Source organism: Astyanax mexicanus, chromosome 5, assembly GCF_023375975.1.
Source record: "Astyanax mexicanus isolate ESR-SI-001 chromosome 5, AstMex3_surface, whole genome shotgun sequence".
Lineage (NCBI taxonomy): Eukaryota > Metazoa > Chordata > Actinopteri > Characiformes > Acestrorhamphidae > Astyanax > Astyanax mexicanus.
Genome location: NC_064412.1, coordinates 25676590 through 25702230, shown reverse-complemented (window position 1 = coordinate 25702230; position 25641 = coordinate 25676590). Strand labels below are relative to the sequence as shown.

The 25641-nt window shown below is 37.6% G+C and overlaps 3 protein-coding genes across 9 annotated transcripts in view; 1 reads left to right on the top strand and 2 right to left on the bottom strand.

Annotated features, from left to right (window-relative positions):
- The window catches only part of lurap1 (leucine rich adaptor protein 1), a 230770-nt gene that overhangs the window by 159704 nt on the left and 45425 nt on the right, over positions 1-25641 (top strand). The gene's annotated exons all lie outside the window — the stretch shown is intronic.
- Positions 2476-6543, bottom strand: cldn34a (claudin 34a). Its single transcript, XM_007248297.3, has 2 exons — positions 6443-6543; positions 2476-3993 (listed from the first exon to the last, which is right to left on the bottom strand). Exon 2 carries the CDS (start codon positions 3906-3908, stop codon positions 3150-3152), a length of 759 nt encoding a protein of 252 aa, XP_007248359.3. The 5' UTR covers positions 3909-3993; positions 6443-6543; the 3' UTR covers positions 2476-3149.
- shroom2a (shroom family member 2a) overlaps positions 11026-25641 on the bottom strand; it is a 52021-nt gene continuing 37405 nt past the window's right edge. For 6 of the 7 annotated variants that reach the window (XM_049479765.1, XM_049479766.1, XM_015605572.3 and 3 more), the window contains 6 exons: positions 24742-24824; positions 17961-18539; positions 16104-16682; positions 15132-15312; positions 13965-14237; positions 11026-12330 (listed from right to left, as the gene is read on the bottom strand). In XM_049479765.1, the coding sequence (XP_049335722.1) occupies positions 12058-12330; positions 13965-14237; positions 15132-15312; positions 16104-16682; positions 17961-18539; positions 24742-24824 (1968 nt within the window). In that variant the 3' untranslated portion in view covers positions 11026-12057. Of the gene's footprint in view, positions 12331-13964; positions 14238-15131; positions 15313-16103; positions 16683-17960; positions 18540-21183; positions 21205-24741; positions 24825-25641 lie in introns of those variants that run through there. The other variant, XM_049479770.1, reaches the window with a different exon arrangement.

Sequence of the window (25641 nt, the reverse complement as noted above, 5' to 3'; positions counted from 1 at the left end):
CAAAACGGGAGACTTGACAGGTATGGGTTACCGGAGCCCTGAGAGTGCACAATTGGCCTTGCTCTCTCTGGGTGGGTAGATGGTGCTCTCTCCCCATCCCAAAGGATAATGTCGCTCATAACAAGGCGTTTGTGAGCTGATGTATGGGGACCAAGTCGCTGCGCTTTCCTCCGAATGCGCTGGCTACTCGGCAATGCTGCATCAGCAGTTTAAAAAGAGGCGGTGGCTTACTTTACATGTATCAGAGGAGGCATGTGCTAGTCTTCACCCTCCTAATATTGGAGCATCACTAAGTGGGTTGGGTAATTAGCCTTATAAATTGGGGAGAAAATGGGCTAAATAAATAATTTTAATACTTGTTACATCCTACTAATCCCAAATAGCTAGGGATAATTAAAAATACACACCAAGCTAAAGTCTGGGCCTCAAAAGGTTATTGAGAAGCTTTGATCATTTTTCTGCAAAAGTATGCATACAAATTTTTATGTGAACATTTTCTAACACACCTGTTGCAAAAAAAATAGTGTTTAAATTGAATTGGCTTTGTATGCTAATCAGTGAGCGATTATGCACTTCAATATCTTCATTAATCTCAGCCTCAGCCTTCTGTCACAAGCAGAGAAATGGATGCGTCTGAGTAGATAATAAAACCAGTAAAATTGTCTAGTACTGCAGTAACGTTATCTAATAAACAGGACATCTTTTAGGTCTTAGTTTTTTACACACCTAAAGATATCTGACTAACATCAGTATCATTTGGAAATCTACATTAACTTACAAGTGTAATTAAACTGACCCTGACAATGTCATTATCAATACCTTGGTAATAAATTCCTGCTCTAATAACTATTAATTAATAATTAAGTTATTTTAAGGAATCACATGCTGGCAATAAAATAAGAATTTTTTTTCTGGTGTCCCAAACACTTCCTCTACTGAAAAGTACAAACTGGACCCAAGCACCACAGCGCTAACATGGAAAACAAAATCAGATTAAATTAGCAAGAAATAATTTCCCTTTATCATGTAATCAGGGGGCTTATGTGGTTTTATAACAACAGAAAATCATGTAATTCACAGTGGGAATTGTCAGAATTAATATTCAGTATTAACAAGATTAAATTTCAGCAAGCAACAAACTAGAGCCGCATGCAAGGCTGGTAAAATGCAGTAAAGGGGAGGTTTCACGCTGTGGGCTAATGACAAAGTTCATTCCACTCCTAGCAGGGATCACTAAAGCCACATGCTTAAGCTAGGAAGTACTTTATCCCCCTGTTCAAAGATCAGCTTCAGAACAGCCAAATTCCAACCCAGGCCATATTTATATAAGTGAGGACTGACTGTAGATCAGAGCTTAGATCGTGTGATTCTTATCAGTCACATTTATGGACAAGATAAATGTAAATAACCCAACATGCCTTATTGTCATCATCACATTGAACTGATGCCTGATGGCTGACGAATGCAGAAAGATAAGCAGACTGAAGGTCAAACTGTTATAATAGTCATGAAAATCTGCCCATAGAGCTAAACATCTATCAGAGTGACATTTATCAGATTGGAAACAGTCATAATAAATCTAAATATTAAATTAATATGTAATGTAATGAGTTCATATACAATGTACTGTCAATTTTAGATTGGATGTTGAAGATTTCTGGTTCAAGAACCCAAAGTGCCTTGGTCCAAATTAAGATTTTAAGAGCCATTTTCCATATCAACTACTAATTGAAGACTCCTGGTCCAAATCAAGAACTGAAAATCCATAGTTAATATTAAGAATTGAAGATTCCTATAATGGTTAAAGTCACATGGTTGAAGAGCCCTGGTCTAAATAAACTACTGAAGATACATAGACCAAATCAAGAACTAAAGAGCCATGACTTAAATTAGTAACTTAAAAGTTCTGGTCTAAATCATGAATTGGATAACCATGCCTGGTCTAGAACAAGATTTCAAGAGCCATGCCTGGTCCAGATCAATAATTGGATATTTATGCATGGTCTAGATCAAGAATAGGATAACTAGTCATGGTCCAAATCAAGAATTGGATAATTATGCATGGCCCAGACCAAGTATTGCATAATTATGCCTGATCCAATTAATTAACTGTACAGTAACTAGACAATTTAATTATTTTTCTGAGTATATAATAAAACACTAAGATAATGAGAAGCTCTAAACATTTATTAATTAGCTAAAAAACTAGTTAATTTACAAGCTCCTCTTCTGTGAAAGGTGGTGGATAAAATAGAAAATAGCTAAATAGAACTCCTCAAGACAGTGATATTTTCGTGCTGTGTTCAAAACGGCATTGTTCAAGCAAAATTCTCATCTTTTTATTACTGTGTTTCCCTTTTAATTCCCTTCTAATTATTCTGTATGTTTATTATCAATGTGGCTGATAATATTGCTGCATCTGACATTCTAGCACAAAGTAAACAAACAGGGCTGCCTACTTGTCATCACGCATAATAAGGTGAATTGGTTCATTTATTTTGAAATTCTGACACAATGTGAAGAACAGCTGCTACGTTCAAACGATGTAGTAAATTTACATGGTTTTCTTTGATACATGAACATTAAAAATATTTTTCTGAAATGTACAGTATAAATCATGTTTTATATTTTACAATGAAACCTTTTAACAAGTAACGAAGGGAAGATTTCTGGTGTATCAGCAGATAAATGCACAATGATACAATGATTGTAAACGAACAGATACTTAGATTTGACTGATATTTCAAACATATTTGTACATTTTTACAGATTTACAATTCTTTACACTTATCACTCAACCAATACACACCAGGAGGAAGAAGCAGCCAATCATGAACAGCATACTCTCAACTGGAAATGACCACACTGATCCAAGATTTGCAGAAGTGGCAATGCATATCTGGGCACACAGGTATACAAACAGCAGGACATGTTTCTATGTTTCTGGAATTTGGGAGGAAATCCACAAGTCTACAGGGAGAGAACTTGGAAACTTCACCCTGGTATGGACTTGAACCCAAAACCCAGATTCTGCGAGGATTGCTGGCCACCAATCCATCATGCTGCATCATTTTGCGCTCATCAATGTGGATGTACTGTAGATGTCCACTCCCAACATTTTTGTGTCAGAATTGGCAGTTATGATGAAATTAAGCTTTCTCCTCAGCTTTGAACACTGGGTTATCAATTCCTTCCTCCCCTGTCTCTGCTATTGCACCAAGAAACTCATCAGTCCTGCCGTCTGTGTTGCCCCTACTTTGTCCCTCTGTATCCTCAGCTTCAGAACTAGGTTTCTGCAGGACTTTAACTGGTTGCCTGTAGACCAAGAAAAGGAGCCCACTGACGATGAGCATGAGTGAGGAAGCGAACCCCATTACAACGCCCAGGCCCACCACCTGTCTGTGAGGGGCAGCAGGCAGAGAGAACTCTGGGGGGAAGTCTATAGTACGATTTTCCAGCACTGAATGCGTATTCCAAATGACAGGAACCAGTGAGCATGTTGCTGTGATGAGGTACAAGGCTCCGGCTAATGAGAAGACCCATGTGATGCGGTTGGGGTTTACGTTGAAGTACACGTGCCTCACGGCGTATCCTGCTAACAGGTTAGCAGCAATTCCCATGGGAATGGCAATCATGCACAGCACCTGTGCCGCAGCAATCTCCGGAGGTACGAAAGAGTCTGTGATGCTGATGCTCTGGCAAACCTCGAAGGTGTCATGAACATGGCTGTAGAAGCAGGCTCTCCAAACACCCACCCAGACCATGCTGTCGCTGAAGACCGACATGTCCTCCACGTACCATACTCGCCAGTCGTTCATTCCGCTTGTGGCAGCCGTCAGGATAAGTGCCAGTACTGCCATCACCAGGCCCAGGAACTGCCAGTGAGCCTTGTTGACCAGGGAAGCCATGACTCAGTCACTGATGATCCCACACTGCCCTCTGAAACATGGCTGCCATGCAGTCGCATGTGCAACTGCTTAGTGAAAGAGATACCTAGTGAGAGAGGCAAAAGGGGGCAAGATGTCACTTCAGATTATCTTGGATGTTACAATCTCTGATAACACTGTATCTAATAAAGTGAAGTACTTGTAAAGATTGCAAGACTTTGGCTACACTCACAATACCAGGCTGAAGTCTCAAGACTCAATGTGGCTCAGATCTGTCTCAGATTTTTTCATGGCTGTGTGAACGTGCCAAATCAGATTTTTTAAAATCAGATCTTAGTCACCTTCATATGTGTTCCTTAATCGGATACATACCTGATTCATGGACTTACGGCATAATTGTGAACAATCAAGAGAACCCGGAATTTATGTAATTTATCTTTTTGCTTTTGCGCATGCGCTACATGCTTCTCTCTAGTACACACATCTCTTGGTGCAGCTGTGGAGCTATAGCTGCAAAAACAGCAAAAGCAAACCGCCTGGCCTTTTTTAACCTCCTCAACCTGAACATGTACCTCAGACCAGTTGTTTGCTCTCCACTCCAGCAAAAGATGCTCCACATCTGTTTCCCTTTATAAGGTCGTCTCTCAAATATGACGTTTTTAGTTGTTGGTAGGCGACGTTTATACATGTATCAGTGTGCGCATGTGAGGCGTTTCAGGGACAGATTAATTCACATTACACACAGATACAGGTCACTTACATTTGTGAATGTGAACCGTCAAGATCTGATCTGAGCAAAAAAACTGGATTTGAGCAATATGGCTCAAGCAAAGTAAACGTAGCCCAAAGATGTCATTACAACATGTTACATACAACCACTAACATTTGAATTCAAACATAACATTATGACTACCTCCTATTACCTATTATCCAATTTTCAGTTCCACTGAGCATATAGGAGACATTTTGCAGTAATTCTGTTACTTGCTAGCTTTATTTTTCTGGTATTATGGTCAGAATCTCACAGGACCACCACAGAGCAGGTATTATTTGGGTGGTAGGCAGATAATCTACACTTCTCTAACTGCTCCATCTTGTTGATTTGTCGCAAAATTTGTTATAAAAGTATGGAAAATGGAATCTGAATGACTGACTAAAGCCACATTTCTTTGACTACATGATAACTTTGGTTAGAACTTCAACAGGTATTTCTTGTGGGGTGTTCCCAGTATGCAGTGGTTAAGACCTACCAAAAATGCCTAAAGGAAGGACAACCAGTGAGCCAGTAACAGGCTCATGGTCACCAAGGGCTTTACAGTATAATGGGAGCAAAGGCCAGCCTATCTGTTCTGATCCCTCAAAAATGCTACTGTAGCAGAAATTGCTGATAAAAGGTAATGCTGGTTACGTCTTGTGAAGTCCGTGCCTTGACGGCTCAGAGTTGTTTTGGCAGCACAAGTGGGACTAATAAAATTAGCCAGGTGTTTTTAATGTTATGGCTGATCAGACAGTTAGCACATATTACCATGCTGGTTTTTAATCCAGTGCCAGATCAGTATAAACCAGGGTGGACCATTGGAATGCCCATTGGACCGTGTTGGAATTCACGCTGGCCTTTTGGGCAGGGAGGACACATTAATGGGTGGACAGATTAATTATTGTGATACTTCAGTATGAAGTGTTTTCTATATAAATATCTGAACTGAATCTCTCTCTTTGTAGACAATGACAAACATGGAAACAAAAGAGTAGCAAATAAATGTGTAGGACAAAGAGATTTGCTGTTAAAAATACATTCCAAAATAACGATTTACAATTTTCAGATTCCCAAAAAAAAAAAATTTATTGATGTGATTTCACATCCATAAAGTTATATTAAAATATATTTTTTGACAGAAATGTTGCCGCCTCACAACTTCAAAATTATGGAGCCCCTAAGGTGACATCATGTAGAAAAAAAAAGCATGGCAATGACTTATTTACGCATGAAAAGGATATCCTAAGGCGTAGCCACGACTTATTAAGGTGTGGGAGCGAGAACCTAATGCGTGGAAACAAGATAATTAGAGCGCATTAGGATCTCGTTCCTATGCCTTAATAAGTTGTGGCCATGCTTTAGGTATCTTTGCTTAAGTCATTTTTTTACATGATGTCAGGGGCTCCATACAAAACATAAAAGCATTATTAAAATATGAATGTATTAATTATATAAAATATTTCAAGTTTATGAAGACAATCTTAATAATGTTCAGACATGCACTTAATAAACATAGCCTGTGTCATAAAAAAAAAACTAAAAACCTAAACAATGTTAGCAGCTAATGACAGCAATGCTAAATGCTTCATATACTTTGTCTATACATTTCCCTTGGATTAGAACATAGAGACCCTAATCACTAAACTGCCTGTAAGTGAGAGTGTGAACAGCAAGGCAATAGATCAGCATTTCTTACGTTTCAGATTTGTTTGAGATTCTGTTCCTTAAACACTAAAACCAGAATAAACAACAGTAACAAGTGACTCTCAAAGTCGTTTAAACTGAATCAAGGCTTTACCTGATGAAGAGTGAAGATCTGAAGAAGCCACAAAGATTCAGATCCATCAAATCCAACACTGAACAGAACTGAAATGAACATCCGCTGAAGTTTAACCACACGCCTATCAGCTCTGATACGATACAGACAGTTAATGATTGATTCATCATATCCACTGAAGTCCGGCCGGACCGGCAGTCTGGAATACAACCCAGTCACACAGCTATAAAAGAATGATCTACACTCACACCACACACAATTCACATGTGTTTATTATTCAACACTGTAGAAGATGTGGAAAATGCTGGTACACAAACTGCAGAAGGTAGAGAAGGGTTCATTTTTTCACCAATAAATGATGGAAAATATACTTTATACAGTGTTTATAGGCCCTCTAGTTCTAAGGGTAACGTCACACTGCTTTACAAAACTTTCTCCCAGACAGGGATTAAGCCTAGTCTTGGACTACACAGCATTTTTAAACATTGTAATTTTTTTTTTTTTAAGGAAAATTATAGTCTATGACGAGCCTTAACCCAGTGTTTTTTTTATTTCTCCGATTTCACACAACTCATTTTTGTGTAAAAAGAGCATTTTTTTTATTATTTTGACTATTACAAGTACTTACACATTACAAATACTTTGGGAGAAAGTTTAACACAAATTTTTGTTTTGATTTCATTTAGTATTTTTAGTGGTGGCACAAAACACAAATACTTTGTGTTCCTGGTTCAAATTGATGTAGGATTTTATCAGTAAAAGACATTCCACTCATTCCTAGAAGGAAACTGCAGGCCAAAATATTCTTCTTAAGAACCTTCTTACTAATTCCAGTCTTCATTCACCTCCACCCACACCTCAGATCTGCTGTTTCCATCTGTATTATGATCACATACCTGAACCCAGTATTTTACGCCTATTGCATAATTCCAGTCCCAACCATTCATTTTTAAAGACCAATAATTTTCCACTGGGGCACCAAGGGTGAAACATATTGTTAAACATTTTGTGCCAGACGTTACACCATTAAATCCTGCGGATTTCTATTCAAGCATTACATAAAAAAAGCTTTCATGTTTAATAAGGAACATTACTGAAAAGCATAATTGTCATTGTAATAGAAAATATAAATCTGCTAATGTCAAAATATAATGAATAAAATAATAGAACTGTCTCTTTCCTGAACTTCATTTTAAAATCAATATTTTCCTGAATACAAATAAAACAGTTTATGTTAGTTTCAGTTCAGTAAGTGCAGTGCACGGAGCTCAAGCTAGAGTTATGGGATGTAAACAGTGATTTTTAATAAGCTTCTTCTGCACTTTTTAAGTTATTAATGCCTCGTTTTAAATGTCCGGATTCTAGCAAGGAGGTGTGCAGCTACTTTGAGTATGGAAAACGATGAAAACTTGGATCTCGGAACGCTGTGGGAGAGAGGTGTCCAATTCAGTAAATTTTATCAAGTTTTACTACACCAAAAGTTTATTTTACACCAGAGTTCTGCTTTAAGAACCTCTACAACCCCATGCTGAAACTTCTGGGGGTGTTGCATTTGGCATGTTACACATGCTCTACACCAGGGGTGTGCAAACTACGGCCCGCGGGCCATTTGCGGCCCGTTTCCTTTTTCTGGAGCGGCCTGCGAGGTATTTTAGAAATAGAATGAAAGTTAGCCCGCTGTTAAGCAGGTTTTTATAATGTGATTTAAAGTTTGAACGCTAGGTGTCAGAAACAGGCAAAGAGTCTAAAAGAGGCGATAGTGAAGTTGTAGCGCAGAAAAACGGGCCAAAGAGTCTAAAAGTGGCGAGAGTGCTCAGTTGTAGCACAAAAAAACGGGCCAAAGAGTCTAAAAGCGGAGAGAGTGTTCAGTTGTAGCGTAGAAAAGCGGGCCAAAGAGTCTAAAAGCTGAGAGGGTGCGCAGTTGTAGCACCAAAAAAAAGGGTTAAAGAGTCTAAAAGCGGAGAGGGTGCGCAGTTGCAGCACAGAAAAACGGGCCAAAGAGCCTAAAAGCGGAAAGGGTGCGCAGTTGTAGCGCAGAAAAACGAGCCAAAGAGTCTAAAAGCGGAGAGAGTGCGCATTTCTAGCGCAGAAAAAGGGCAAGAGTCTAAAAGTTGCCGTAATTATGGAGTATAATATTAAGAAACATCATGAAATTAAACATCAATTTGAAGAATCGTAGTTTACACAACACTGTAAAAGATAGATAAAGATAGTAAGTCAAGTAACATGGTGTGTAAATGAAAGTAATCAGGAAAATGTATTATTTAAAGTGGTATATTTCATTATTTGTTTTATTATAGTCTGTGGCCCGTGACTTCAAATATATTTCTCCTTCTGGCCCCCAACCAAAAAAGTTTGGACATCTCTGCTCTACACCCTACACCTGTAGGTGCTACTCAATAAATATTTCACAATTTTTAACACATTCTTCCGGTTACAGCTATTTTGTTGCAGACAGCTATCAAAGTTATTAATCTTTCCATAATCCATTTTTCATTTGCTCTTGCAGGTTCACCCGCTATATTCTGTAAGAGAGCTCTTCTAATCTTGTAATGCCCCCTATCATTTGAAATGTATCTGATATGGAAGTCAGAGCACTCCAGAGCTCACAGCCCTCGAAAAGAAAATGAATAAATGAAAAGGTGCTCAGGTTAAACACTGCTCTGAAATAAATTACCATGTCTTATCTGCCTCTTCTGCACTCCAGATACTCCATTAAAAGATTACGCAGACACTTCCTGTGTATTTCTCCTGGAAGTCTGGAAATAACTGTGCTTCTCTCTGTGAAGAGGATCCTATGAAGAGGATCCTTCCTCCACGTGCCTCCTAGTGAGCAGTGAATCAATTATTAAAATAATTTAATATCCATCACATTTCTTTGCCAAGAACATATTGAAGTGTTGTGACTGTTTGGACAAGAAGTGCAAAGTTAAAACTGGGTTAAAACTGACAGCTGACAAGGGATGGGTACACTTACCAATCAACCAATCATTAGGAGAAATATAGCATCTAAACTAAATGTTTTGTTTGGGGTCTTTATTCCACATGAAGTGAAATTAAAAAAAAGCTTGGGCATCAAGTGTTTGTCATGGTGAATAATGTTAATGTGAAAGAGATTACCAGATTTATAAAAAGTATAAAGTTAAAATTGCACATATGAATCTGAACTACCTTTTATTTTACCTTTGTTTTAGTAGCAAAACAAAAAAAGGAAAATGGCCCAAAGATTGGCCCCTGCATGGTCAGCACGTAGTCTTTCAATTAAAGTTTGCATAATATGCATTTAATGTTTCAGCAAAAGACCTGCCTCTAATGCTCTGTTAAAGTTTATCCACAGGTTTTTAAAAAACATTTACTTTGAGAGCTTGTGAGAGCCATGGAAGACACTACACTGACAATTTACACTGTGAACAAAACATTAGCAAAAAGTAGACAAAACACACATAAATTTAGATGTATTTTCTTATATTAAGCCAAAAAATGCCAGATTTTCTCAGTAAGGTTTCCTAAAATAAGCAATTGAAACACCAGACAAAAGAAATGAGTGAGATTAAAATAAAATCAATCAAAAATAAAACGTATTTTTTGGCTTAAATTTGGACACAATAATCAGAAGAACTTAACCAGTTACTTTTTGTGCTTATTTTGAGTTCAAATTACCTAAAATAAGGAACAATTTGTATGCATAAATGTAAGACTGATTAAGATCATTATTTCTAAAATTAGCAAAATACTCTTACGTTTACAATGCTTAACAAAACACAAATTCTATTATTTTAAGAATTTAAGAATAAGCTTTTTTTATACTGTATGAGGGTAAATCTCAGAATGTGCTGGTATTAATCGGAATGAATTTCTCCAGCTACCAGTTAAATGCTCCCAGTAGCACGGGCTACAACAGAACTCTATTGTTTTTTTTAAGGTTACTGAAGCAAGAGGTCCTATTTTAATAGAATTAGCCTACATGATGCTCAAACCACATCAAACTTATTTAATAGTTTGTTTCCTATTAAAGGAAAGGTATTCTTCTGATTAGGGATGATTCTAGGATCTGAGATTTAACAAACACAGCCCCCTGTACTACCCCTTCTTAACATCAGCAACAACCCAGGAGGGGTAAGTGACTCATATCAGAAGAAACAATCATTTAGAGTCAAATCAGACACACTGTTAAGCACAGTGTTACTTTCATTTTAAACATTTTTTCATCAGACAAGAACATAAAACTGTTGGGCCCATTTTAGTTTAGTTTTTTTTTTTTTATCAAACATGCCTCTCACAGCTGTATTCTCCATTACCTGGTCTTAAGTAAATATCTAAAATTGGAAAGCTAATTAAAACTCTCTGGATTCTACTTTTGCAGTCTAAAAAGTATATTTTGCCAATGACAAAATAAACAAGCTATAGCACTGACAAGATAATTAATGTCTATAAAAGTAACGTATTGGGGTGCTTAAACCATTCATAGCATGCATATCCCCCCACCCCCACTCAAAATTATTACAAAATTAACAACAACAAAAAAAAAAACTATTCCTAGAGATGCATAAAGTAGTATAATAAAAAAGTACAGCAAAATAGAAGGAATCACACAGACACAAGACTGAGCAAAAGGCAGCCAAGTACTTTATAGACAAGCATTCAATCCTCAGTAAGAAAATCAGCAATATGCAATATGTTGAGGCAGCTCTAATTCCAAAGTTACACTTCATGATGTGGAGATACAGTTCTATAAAAAAGCAGGTATGCTAACGGAAAGGCTTAAGCAAAGGAATAAAATACTAGCCTATTCTAGTAGTTTTATTTACAGATTTAAAAGCCTACAATAAATTACTAAAAACATTGAATTAATGTCAGAGTACAGGGACTGATACTGAAATAATTCACCATCATAAAAATGATGTTGGAGGTTAAAAACTCCTGAAGTGTGTGGTATTTTAAAATGAATGAATGAATGAATGAATGAAAAATTATGGGAGAAATGTTATAAATGTGAGCTGTATATAGTTATGTGAAATTCTTCTAAGTTTATTCTAGTTGAAAGAGAGAGGAATGAGAAGTTTTGTGCTCTGGGTTGAAGCAAAAATAATACAAATCTTTGATCACCCTCTAGTGGTTAAACAGCAACACTGCAGTAAAAAGACAATATGATTAATATGTAGTAGACTGTCCTGTTAGGGGATGGAATAAAAGAACACAATAAAACACCATGGTATTAACAATAAGCGCTTTGAGAAATCTTCCAAAAAAAAAAAAAAAAAACTTTCTTCCAGTATTTCTTTTTTAAATTCACATAATATAGAGGATTGAATAGACTGTCCAGGGAGAGTTGAATTTAGAAGTCCTAAAGTCTTAAAACAGCCAAAAAGTGATCCGTTCAATACGCAACGTTCATACAGTGTTAATAAATGCCGATTCAGAGAATTCTGAAAGCGCCCAGCACCATCAGGGTCTCAGCAATGGCAGAGAGTCTAATCAGAATCAGTATTTTAAATATGGACAGAATTTTATGACCAGTTACTTCAAAGTCAATAGCACTTAACAATGCAAGCGCTGCTGTGCCGACTTGCCAGGAGACGTCATACTAGAGCAGAGTTTTGAGGATCCTCATGTAGACGCTCCTCAGATTGTGGTCCTCAGATAAGCATCCTCTGGTCTGGAGGCAAACTGTCCATCAGACACTTGAGCTGCTCCTCTCCGAGCTTGATCTTGTCCTCCAGTTTGCGCTGCTCAATGATAAGGGCTGACTTCATCTTAACAAAGTGCTCGTAGTCTGCTAGGCTTTCTTCCTGGAGGTAGCTGGCCAGGATGTCGTAAACCACGCGCTCACGCCGGTCCAGGTTCTCCTTCAGCTCCTTGGCGTCCTCGTGCTGGCGGATCAGCAGCTTGCGCTTTTCTGTCAGTGTGCGCTGTGGAGGAGAGAGACGATAGGCTTAGGAAGATGCGACTTATGGCAGGACAGCTAAAAAAAATAAAGCTATTATGCTAATTGCTACCAATTAGCATAACAGCAAGCAAGAATAAAAATGTTCCCACAACCTCCATTACGACTATAACGTCATTTGACGCGCTGTAAAACAGACAGACAAGCTTTTACATGGATACCACTACTGTAGCTCATATATCGTCGCTGTCCAATTTAAAACAAGTATCTTTATTTTTGTCAATTTTTAGTTTATTTAAAACATTTTTTCTTGGCTCATTATCTAGATAAAAAAAAAAAAAATATATATATATATATATATATATAATTAACAATAATAAAGATTTTATCAAGTTCACAGGAACAGTGCTTCTGCACTGCCCACTAAAACTTTATTGCTTAGTGTGGAAGGAGACAATTTTCAATGCAGTTTATATTAAATGCAGCTTATGATGCATTTGCATCTGTTTTTTTTGTAAATGGAACAAAAGCAATTTGCATTAGCGTGTTTTCACACCTGCCTTGTTTGGTCTGGACTTACAGACTTTTCAGTTTGGTCTGAACCAAAGTAGCAGGTGTGAAAGGGGCCGCCAACCACAGTCCGGACCAAAGGACCAGAGTTTGATCTGACTAAAAAGGTGTTCTCTGTATAAATCTATTGAACAATTGTCCAGATCTCCTGCAGCATGAAACATTTTAATAGACTGACTTTCAGACTTATTATGGGAAGGTGAGACAGTCTTTCAACAGGCCAAAGGAAAAAGAAGAACTGTTGTTGCGCCAAAATCTGACTCCCCTGGGCATGCAGTAGTGTCATGTAGCAGTATAGACACAATCAGTTAGACTGGGAATTAGTTTATTTACTGTAACAGTAGATTAACCCTTATTTGAGGAGAATCTTTTACACTCATTCTGCTGTGGGGAACGTGTGTATGCAAAGGGGAGTCAGATTCTGACATAGAGCTAGAATACATCACAACACCAGGCAAAGCCAGCCCACATTTATTTATTTACCTTTATTTAACCAGGGTAGTCACATTGAGATTAAAAATCTCTTTTACAAGTGAGCCCTGGCCAAGACAGCAGCACAAAAACACAAATCAACTAATCTACACCCTTATAGCATAGAGAAATAATACACATATACATACAAACAAAATACTTTAACAAGAACAAGCATATGTATAAAAAATAGTGACAGATGATTTAAATTCCTTCAGTGAAATAAACTGATCTAATCTAAAATGTTTCTGAGGATTATTCCAGGTTGAAGGTGCATCATAACTGAAAGACTTCTTTCCAAATTCAGATCGAACAGCAGGAATATACAATGTTATATAATTACTATAGCGGAAATTATACAAAGAACTGTCACATAGCTGATGGACAGGTATACTATATTTATTTAGTCCTGCCATTAAACTGCAGTGTGAAACCAAAACTAACTGGACTAAATGAAAAAAAAAATAAACACAAACACAAACCTAGGTGCAGACCTTGGGTAAGACCTTTAGGTGTGAAATTCACTAATACCCTGAATACAGCATTACATCTATTCACATTACATGCTAACTTTAACAGTAAATTCAATCCACCACAATCTTTCCTCTTTATCCTCACCCTCTCTTCGACTGATGCATCCTCCTCAAGGCTGTTGAGGGCGTTCTCCACTCTGGCCAGACGTCCAGACAGAGAAAGCAGCAGACTGACCACTTTGTCCAGGTCCCCCACAAACATGCGGAACTTCTCCAGCTCGTTAGGCTTGCAGACAGTCTGCACTGTGGCCTCCACCTCTTCTCCCAATGCATTGTTGTCCTGCATGTCCTCCTGTAGACTCTCGCGAGCCTCCCGTAACACCTGCAGCTTCTTGCTAAGACTCTCAATTAGCTCTTGCTGCAAAAGGAGAGAGAAAGGTTATTGAAGGGAAGAAAAAAAAAAGGTACAAGTTTTTTTGCAAATTAAAGTGTCCAAAAATAATTCCAGAGAATCATTTAACACACATCACATTCAAAACAGCTTAAACACCTGGTCACTTTAAGTGACTAGTTTCTGGATTAGGGATGCATGTTTTTCAACCGAGTGAATTTTTTATACTCGCAAAAAACAATAGTATTACTGTAGTGTAGGTATTAGTGTAAAGTAGTGCAATGCAATCGTTTACATTAGCACATTATATAATTTTACTTTTCCAAACTAGCATATCTGAAAGAAATTCAGAAATGATAAATTATGCTTAGCAAGAAATTAGAGATTAGTTTTACTGTATGGACATATGTTAATTTCCCCAGAATCATTATGTGACATCAGGACCACATTAGCCAATCGGATGAGACTTTTTAAGGAAATACAGGATGTTAAAATCAGTGCTGGGTGAGGCTGAGCGAGTAGTGATTTTCACTTGGGACTCTCTCACTCTCTCTCTCTCGTGATTTCCCTGGTGTTGTGGGTCTGGGACTGAATATATATAATTCGGACTTGAGGGATGAAGTTGTCTGTTCGTTAGCACTATCTGTATTTATGCATCTCCCTGTTACGGATTGTATCCTGATCAGAGTTTAGCCACATGTTTTTACACTTGCTAATCAAATGTGTCCCTACAATATTTTATGAATCCCTAAAAATAGCATTCTTAGAGCCATCCATTTTAGCTTAAGCTACCATACCCATCTGACTGCATCGGTGATCAGAGAAATATAGAGCTACTTTCATGTTTCACTGAACTATTTCTTTTTATCTGTAGTTTAAACCTCAATTTATTTTTAATTAATTTAATTTATTTTTTTTCACCTTCTTGTTGGCGAGTTCACTGTCGTTGTCCTCTTCCAGCTCCTCCTCTGAGTCGAGCTCCACAACCTGCTCCTGCATGTCCTTCATTTTAATCAGCAGCTCGGCTTTGGGAGCTGATGTGCTGTAATAAGCTGAACTGGTCACCAGAGCCGCCACTGCTGCCATAGTGTCCTCCTCCCTCCTGAGGAACCAGAGATTTACAAAATTAATAACAGATGTATCCATTTACTTAAGTAATGTTTCTCAGAAAATCATTTTCCACAAACATGAACATGTTTTTCAAGGGTATAGTTAAAAATGCATAATTTTCTTTTGTTTACTGTGTTCAAATGACCAAGGAAGTGCACTTTATTTTTAGACCAGCAGGGGGACACTGTTTAGAAAATGCATTTTAACCTAAGCATACCACACATGCACAATAACTCTGGAGAATGCTGTAGACTGCCAATGTCCAACTAAATGTTTTAATAAATGAAAAATAAATCATCAGCTGTTAGAAAGCTGAAAGAGGCCAAAAAGCTTCCATTATTTCAGGGCTGTACAAAATAAAACATAAAATACAGTGTTTGACTCAGTGGTTTGATATCGAAACAATGGGACGCAATGAATTGTGATTAAATCTGTGCACAGTACAGACCTTCTTTTTCTTCTGTACTTTTGCAACAGTTTGTGTTCAGTGCCATATCTGCAACATATTGGCTATTTTATGGCATCGACAATGTTTCGTCACTTGAGCATCACAGACTTAAATCAGTTTCTTCATATGAAGGACTTTCACTTTTGTAACAGATAAAAAAAAAGTAATAAAAGTTATAAAATTTTAATACAAAAATATGTTATCTTATTTTTTATACAGTGTAAAAGTGTGTGCTTTGTATTTGGCTGTACAGTATAATGGTTAATGTGTTTTGTTCTGTAATTAGTGCCAAAAAGATATATCGCCTGAAAACACATCACTTAAAAAGAACTGACCTGTCCTCAGAGCTGCGTGACGAAGTTTGCTTTGGCACAACCTTTCTACGCTGATGAGCTTCCTCCATCAGTTGCTCTCCTTGGGGGAAAAGTCCTTCCATCAAATCCATAGTGGTCCTCATCTTACTCTGATCCAAAATGTCAGCCAGAGACTTATCTTTATCAATAATGTCTCTGGCCAGTACCTGCCTTTTCTCATCCTCTTTAGAATGGGTGGAGGCACTGAAGTCGGCTGAGGAGACTCCATTACTGCTCTGATCCCCGTTCTGGCCTTTCTGGAGGCCATGCTGATCCTGGGGCTCTGCAGAAATGTTGTGAGGCTCCTGTTCTTTCTGATTGCCCATAGCAGTGTCTCCTACTTCGGGCTCCGGGTCTCTTTGGCGTGTGTATGTGCAGAACGGAGAGGACGATTGCTCAGAGGTTGCCAGGCAGGAGAGAGATGAGACTGTGGAGCTGTGGGAGCTGGGAAGGGTCTCGATGCTTGGGTTCAGATACTGTCGACTTTCTTTCTCTGCGTTACTTTCAGAGCGGACGATCTTGATGGGCACTTTTTTCACTGTGGTGCTGTCATCAGTCAGCCTGTCCAACCAAAAGCACAGTGAATATTGAGATGATCACCAAAATTATTCAAATGCATTAGGCGTTTACCATCAAACAATTAGACCTCAATCAGGAATGCACAGATATTTAACAATACATTTTTTCATAATATTTTTCATAATATAATATTTTCGGCTGAATATATTAAGATGCCAAGTGTGAATATGTGAAAAGAAAACTAAACAATGACGTTGATACTTAGAAAAAATGACACTGGCTGGACAAACAGGCGAAAAGTGACAGGCTTAAATGTATTTTTACATTCTACTTCCAGTAAAGCATTCAGCATCACTTGGTATAATTCAGAAACTGTCTACCCCCCCCCCCCCCCCCCCTTGAAAGATACAAGCCATACTGGGTATCTGAGCTAACATTAGCATCTCTCTGTGCGCGTTTTACTCCCATGTGACCTGTGCAGCACTGCTGAGGTACATATATGATATGAATAGGAGTAGTGAGGTAGCTATTCTGCCTAAAAACATATATTAATAATTTGATTAGCACTGCTGAATTAAATGTACCATGCTTTGTTGGGGTGTTTGATTGTATATTACAAATAAATTGGAGATTTGTAATAGATCTATTTTTCTATTTACAATTTGTAATACAATACCACAAAAACAAACCAGTTAGAAATCATGGCTTTCTTTAAATAACATTATTTTAATGAGTCACCGGGAAATAAACTACTTTGATTAACTCTTAAAATGTTGTTGTATACAAAGAAAAACAGTAATACAAATTTAAAAAGCAGCAGCAGTTACAGTGAGCATATCCATACACAGTGTCTGATTAGAAGTCATATGACCCTAAAGAGTTTTTTTTTTTTTTTCCCTTGCCCAACATAATGGCATACTCTGAACTCTGGACTCCTCCCCATGAAGGGATTTCTGGGAACTAGAAAGTGCAGCTTGAAATACTGCTGCTCAGCAGAAGAACAGAGTGAGAGAGATTCTCAAAAATGTGTAGTAGTCTTCTATTTTTTGTTGGGAGGTTGGGATGACTGTCCACATTTGCTGGATTTGAACAACTGTTGCCTGCAGCAGTCAGAAGCGTATGAATAAGCCTCTTGTACAGAAGTGAATATAATAAAGAGAGCGCCGTCATTAAATTACTCCACTGAAATGTGGGACATGTTTCCAGTGATCATTTTAAGTCACAGCAGAAGAACTTTAGATGTGGTCTGTCAGTGGAAAACAGTTGCACAAGCAATAACCTTACACCATTATTTATGGATAAAAAAATCCTTATCCTTACCTTCCTGAGGCTTCATCCTGAAGAGAGATGGACACAGGGGGTTTATCTGTCAGTCTCTGGGGAGCAAACTGTGGCGATGGGGAGCGCTGACCATCCATGGTGGGCCGGGTCAGGTCAGAGGCTTGTTGTACAGGCGGAGCAGAAGGGGAGGGAGGGGCCGGAGGTGTGATCTCCAGTTGCTGCTCCTCCTCCTTTTCTGAAACTCTACTGTACTCTGAGTCCTTCCAGAAAACCTGGGCGGGGACAGAGGTGGTGTCTCGAACAGGAGAGCAGGAAGTTGTGGTTCCACCCTGAGAGCTGGAGAGAGGAGGTGGAGTCTCAAGGCATTTGTACTTGTCCAGGCGGGGCAGGGAAGGTCTCTGAGAACTCGAGCCCTTGCCTTTGGTGATGAAGGAGTGGTCTGGGATGTTGCTGTGGTCAGGAAAGTAGGAGGAAAGGCCAGCAGGGTTGGGAGGAGATTTATGATGACCTGGCAGAGGGCCTGAGGGGTTTCTCTCCAGGTCCCCTTCAACCAAAACTGATTGTGCTGGATCTAGATCCTGCTTTGAGGCCAACTCGCTGTATCCTCCTTCATTTATCCTGAGAAATGAAACAAAAAGATCTTGCTTAGTTTCTAAACTTGCCCTGTGCAGAGAGTCAAACGCTCATGCTGGCTCTGCATTCAGCCAGAAACACATATCAAAGGCTGGAACTGTGAATGCTTTTGTCGTTGCTTGTGCACAAAGCACCACTGTGTTGTGTAAATCGATAGGAGTGCACACATTTCTCCCACATTTCACCATCTCTCCATGGTAACTCCCAGGCTGGCTGTCATACCCTGCATATTTCTGTTCCCACAAGCCTGTCATGCTGTGGATAATGAATGCTCTTTCCCCTGCAGTCACCAGCCAAAAGAATGCTTCTCTTTCTTTACTTCAATTGTTTTGGTTTATTTTCTACCCTTCTGCTGTCACTGTTTTTAGAATTACAGTAGTAGTAGTAGCTGCTGCAGAGAGAGGGACAAAATATCTTGGGGAAGTGTTCTGTGAAGGAAAGGTAGACTAGCAAGGCCTAATTTCTTATAAATAAAAACATAAATAATATGTTTTTTTCTGCTTGGCACAAGGGAAGGTAGAAATTATTAAGATATTATATAAAAAAAAAAGAGATGAGTCCATGGACAGATATAGAGGCATATCTTAGAGAAAAGCATTCACATTCAAACATATTCATGTTTATACTAGGGGTGGGGAGCAATGTTGCACTAAAATTACATCACAATATTTAGGGGAGTTTTTTGCATTAATAATATTCTTGACAGAACGAAATAAAACTAAAGAATATTTGATTAGTTAAAAGGTTTAGGTCTGAGTATAGTATAATATAAAATAATAATGTAATATATAAAAAATGTAGCAACAACTAAATCTTTTACAAAAAAGTGCAGACTATGTAGTGCAGCTTATGAACTGCAAACAAATTAATAAATTATATTAAATACAAAAGAGTTTTTTTTTTCAAGACAGAATACCACTATCCCAATATGGAGTTTTGGTTTAAAAATAATATTACTGCATACAATACAATACGGCACACCCCTAAAGTTTAAACCTTAAAACTCAAAATATATGATGTTAATAAATAATTAATAATAATAGTAGTTAAACATTAATGAAACTATGCCTACTACAACATTTTTTTGTAAAGCACATACTATTTGTGCCCAGGTGTAAGTAACTGTGTACGACTGATAAAAATCTTTCTATGCAAATCAATGTAAAAAGTTTTTCCAGGTTTCGTTGTGTGATTTGGTGCATTCATCATGACATTTAGACACAATGAGTTGAGTTTGTTCATTATGAACTTGTTGTGCAATAATTGCTAACACAACTAATTTAGTAATCTAGCTTAACTACAACTAACTTAGATTCTTTACTACCTCATTAAGAAAGAAACATAATTAAAAATCTAGCTTAAATAAGAACACTATTAGCCAGTGATTAGCTAGCTAACCCTAGCTCAAAATAAATATGAACAGAATAACCAATAAAATACAAAACTTTTAAGAAATTCAGTTAACGTTAAATAAAAGTACTTAATCACTAAACAAACCTTGATTGAAGCAAATCATTTAAACTGAGATCCACCAAAAGCATTAACTAAGCCTTTTATTGATTTATCAATGAAATTGCCAGGAAATACAATAGAAAACAATAGATTTCTTACAAGCCTATAGTTTTATCAACTCAAACTGGAATTAACTATATCCAGACAAGTTCACTGTGGGTTTCTTCTATTGTGTGCTTATATTAGCTCACAATTTATACCAGCATTTCCTCTGTGAAAATCAAGTGTTTGTAGGCTAAGAATCCCCACATGGCTCCAAGTGGCTCCTTTAAATTTGCGCCTTTATTCTTCCTCTCATTCATTGGCATAAATTACTTTAAAGCTGGTAGATATTTGCACTTGGGTAAAAATTTTTCTTTTTTATTATAGAGTGAAAATAGCCTTTCTGTGTGGGAAATGCTACTTGTACCCGGGTGCAAATTGTCACTTCCTTTTTTGAATAAACTCTCATAACAGAAAAGATGCCTTATCCACTGTTGATTCACTTTTTCACTTATAGTTCAAGTACCTGTCAGGCACAAAGAACCAGGTGCTGTACTCCGTAGAAAAAGGCGACGTGGTATTTTGACAGACAGGAAAGAAAGAAACAAGAAGAGAAAAGGATACAGGAAAGGTGTCATTAAAAAGTAATGGTTTCGAAGAGTTTGTACATGCAGAAACATATATAAATATAAATAAAACAAGCCAGAGTTACAAACATGCAGAGGGTCACTGCAACACTTAAATGCATTAAGCACAATACACAAACTGTATTTATTGCAGACATGCAGAGACATGCAGTACGCTTTCCCACAGAGCGTCAGACGTCTGCGATCACAGGGTCCACAAAGTGAGAAAAAATGCATCCAATCACCCCCTTGGTCACAGAATAATTCTCACCTTCTAATAAGAGCTTTAAAAAAACAGGAACACTCCAGTAAAGTCAGTACTATCAAGTTCACTGTATGACTAACTCAGCTGATGTCCTAGCTCACATCAACATCTTTTTTTTAATCAATCAAACAAGCAAATGGCTCCAAAAGGTACTACTAAACTTAGAAACATAAAACATTAACCCAAATCTGAATGAACGTACACCAACCACCACTCCACCATGCTGCAGCAAACCCCGACTCACCATGGCCGATTGGGTAATCTCAGAGTAGGTAAAGGTCTGCACACATCTGAGTGTACGCTGTGACAGGTGCTTCCTGGAGCTGTGTGTGTGTGTGTGTGTGTGTGTGTAAGCTCACCTGGGTGGGGCTGCTGGCTCTACCCTGGATTTACTTAACACTAGCTTTTGTCATGCAAGTTAAGTCATATTCCACAGCGAAGTCAACGGCAGAACTAGACACTTAACACCTTTAAGTGAGTTTCACTGCAAAGACTTTTCTGTTTCACAACCAACAATAGGCAATGCTGCATCTGTAACACCTAGTGTGAGAAACTGAAAATTACGTAGATCATTCTAAAACTTGTGTTAAGTTTAATACAACGTAACAATGAAAAAAAAAAAAGTTTTTTGGAAGCATGTAATTTATGTCTAACAATATTCACTATGTTTACAGTGAATAAACCACTACCTGGTAGAAGTCATGGGTGAATATAAGGAGTCAATTGAAGCTGCTCTTCACTGTTGCACTTCAAAGCTACGTGTGGACAGTCTCGACAGTAAACATGCTCTTCACAACACCTTAATTACAGGCAGGAGAAGACATGATCATTTTATAGGGTGCAATTTAACAAGCTTTAGATGATTGATGCAGGGTTTAGTGGGCAACATGCTCATTAAAACGAACCACCCCTTACTTTTACCCAAAAGGAGACAGAAAGAATGAAGAAGGCCTGCAAGTACAACAAACATAGAATAAAAGAGAAGAAATGAAGATTCCTGCCTGCAAGGTTATCCGATACATTACACAGAAACAGTAACTACAACTAGTCCTGATCAGGCTATTTTACATGATCTGAGTTTTCCTAATGCTGAGTATCAGCAGATACATATCCAGCAAAACAGTTATATAACATGCTGCTAATTGATACTGAAGTAAAACACTTTATTTAAGTAGCAGTTCATATAATGAGACCTTCTGTAGTATTTATTTTAGTAGTTTAGTAAACTAATATTACTGTTTTATACTGTGCTTAACGTCTTATACTCCAGTCTGACTCTCCTACCTGACCATTCAACTCCCAGTTCCCAGTAGTAAAGTCAGTTTGTGTGTGTGTGTGTGTGTGTGTGTGTGTTAGTAGTGGGCAATAAAGCACTAAAATATCCCAATATTTTGGGGATATTTTTTTGCGATAGCGCTTCCTGTCGATATGACAAAACAGATTTTTAAAAAATAAATGTCAACAATACACTACTGCTATAAAATAAATATAAATATGTTTGCTTTTACAAATGTGTCAAATCTACAAATGTGTCAAATTGTTAAATAGTAACCGACCAAGACCCTAATTTTGTATAAAATAATGATGTAACAAAATAAAAATGTAACACAAGTGCAGAGTTTAGTGTTGATTATTGTTGTGATTATTTTTTGTTAAGCCCTTCATTTGCGCTTCCTACTGTCGAGGCTCCCTGTTTAATGCATATTTTACTGCATGGTGACTGTTAAACGTTTAGTGCCCTAGAACAATTGCGCAGTACATTTTGATAGTTTGACGTTTTATTGTTTGTTTGGGTTTTGTGCCATATCATCAACATGTTGGCTATTTTATGGCATCGGCAATGTTCATGACTTGAGCATCACAGACCTAAATCTGTGTCTTCATATGAAGGACTTCCAGAAAATTAAGTATTTTAGAATACTGAATTTAAAATATTTTCAAACAGTTCTTTCATATTTGTAACCTTATAAAAGTTATTTCTGGTGGTTAAAAGTGCAGGGCAGTCTACTAAGATATGTTTAATAGTTTGAGGAATATCACAGTATTGGCAGGATGGAGTCTGTTCGCCAACCAGGAGGTGGCGGTGGGTAAGAGCAGTATGTCCAATTCGGCACCTAGTCATGATTGTTAGATTGACGTAGATATATGAACCTTAAATTACAGTATATTATAGGAAACATCCTCACAGGCTGGATCCTTTTTTCAGGATATTCTAGGATACTTATATATGTACTCTTCAACTGAGATGTAAATATATTAACAAATGCATATACATGTGTGTGTGTGTGTTTAGTTACTATAATGTAATTTTAATGGAGTGGACTGAATACAGTATTTCCCTAACACTTTCCCTAGCTACTCTAACTAACGTTAGTAGTGTTAATGAAGGAGTTAACCCTGTTTAAACTCACCTTATAATGCTTTCTGCAGTAGTTTAACCCACCACAGGCCTACTGACATCCGGCAAAGACTGACAAGAATATTATGGAGTCAAATGTAATTTGTTTGTGTTTAATAGACACTCAGCGCTGAGCTGCTACTACATTGTATGCGTGTCACTCAACTGCTGCAGGTCCTGCTTACACAGAAACCTCACTGGCCAACTAAGCATAAGGTGAGGCCAATCAGGATGCTCTATTTCTCACCACGTGCATACGCCTATTCCTTGCTCAGCCCTTTTTTTCACAAAATAATGGCGCGTTGACAAATTCTGCGTCAAAAAAAAAAACTTTATTGTCCAATAAACTAATCGTTGCAGCCCTAATCCTGTGTCACTGGATCATATCAAGCACTTATTTGACTAGTCAGTGAATGACTAGTTATATAAAAACAACACGGATAACAAATCAACTTCACTCTGCAAACAATCAACAACAACAAATCAATAAGCTACAATTGCAGAAGATGAACATCACCATAAGTGTCATGAGATGATGAAGTCAAGAATTTGGAGGAGTGTGAGAAGGAAAATCACAGAATTTCAACGATTCTATTTCTCAGACAGTACCGCAGCAATACAGTGAAAGCCTGCGTGTACTGGCTCAGTTATGTGAAAGGTTAATGCATTAACCTAGCGCAGAACCACACAAAAGCCTTCTATTTCCTACACAGTCTCACATGGTTTTGATATCCAGATGGTTCTTATGGTGGCTGAAGCTCTGGAGTTCATCGAATTAAACATTTTAAGCTTTCCAGTTTGGAATAAAATAAATACTCTTTTCAGATGGATCTGGATTATGTTTGCTTGAGACAAGTTGAAGTGAAAATGCTAACTTACTTATGCTGACAGCAGCAGTAGCCTCTCTCTTAGAACTTAACCTCTTCCTGAATGGTGATGCACCACAGAGTGTGGAATAAATACTTCCTTTTAAACACTGTTTCCAGTGTGTACTTTTAATATTCTTGGAATGAAATGGGTCACACTCAAAGGCCTCCATCTCCGTGATCTCCTCACCACATAAACCCCAGTCACTAGGGATGGTTGTGTTGTCACAGCTGGGTCAAGGCCATACTATAGTCAGGCTTGTGGTGTCCACAACGAGACTACTGTTCCTCTATGACCCAGCAAGCACTGAATGAATAGCCTAACAGCAGAGGTCATTGTACTGGCCAAGTTTCACAAAGACAGCAACACCATGCAACTTACACCTTTTACTATTAATATTGTTTACCTTCTAAAAGGACATGCCGCTAGCTTTGATGTCAACCTATATTAGACCTCTCAGCCATTCTGAAATGAGCTGGGAATCATTTTATGTTTATAGAAATAGTGGAAAAAAAAAATAATATTCCTGTTACTCACCTTGGGCTGGAGCTGTCATGATCAGAGAGTTTTCTCTCAGGTAGACGGTACTCAGCTAACTTTCTTCCCTGTACCTGGATGTTCTGTGAAAAGCATAGCATAAACAGGTCAACATTAAGAACAATAACGTTCAACAACCTAAGAAGTGCATCAACACATGCTCATATTGCCTCACATCAAATGACGCAGAGATTCCTGTGCTAAAACTTCAGTTTTATTTTCTTTAACATTCACTGTTCTCCTTGTCTAAGGGTGTGACTTTGTGTGTAGACGTGGTTTAATGTTTGACCAATGTGCCTTTATTTTCACATTACTCATTCAACAAACCAGTCTGAACAAGGTGAAAAGCTAAAGAGCTTTCAAAAAAAAAAAAAAAAAACACACAACACTGGTAAATATGTGACATATATATGACAAACAATATGACATAAGTGGCAAAAATTTATTTTTGTAATATTATTATTATTATTATTATTATTATTATTAGGGGAGTGAATATGGCTTGAAAAAATGTCAGCTATTTTTCGCAATAACTAGGGCTGGGTATTAAACTTTAATACCAAAAAGGCACCAACCGAAATGTCTCAGCACTACAGAGTTCCGAAAGGTATAAAATGAGTTAGTGAGTAAATAAATAAATAAATAAATTCAAAACTAAAATAAATACACATATAATACATATAAATGTTGCAAACATGGACAGCATGCATAGCGTGGTAAACATTTCGAAATGGGACACAGTTTGGCTCTACCTTAAAACATTAATTAACACTTAATTTTCCTTCAAACTTTAGGCACATTATTACATTGCAGCACTTTCTCTTTCTCGCTCTCTCTCCAACCTAAGATATTATTATACAGTAAAAATACCTACATCACAATTCACTATTACTACTGTCC

Coding starts and splice junctions, on each gene's coding strand:
- cldn34a (XM_007248297.3), bottom strand. CDS start 3,908: ATGGCTTCCCTGGTCAACAAGGCTCACTGGCAGTTCCTGGGCCTGGTG.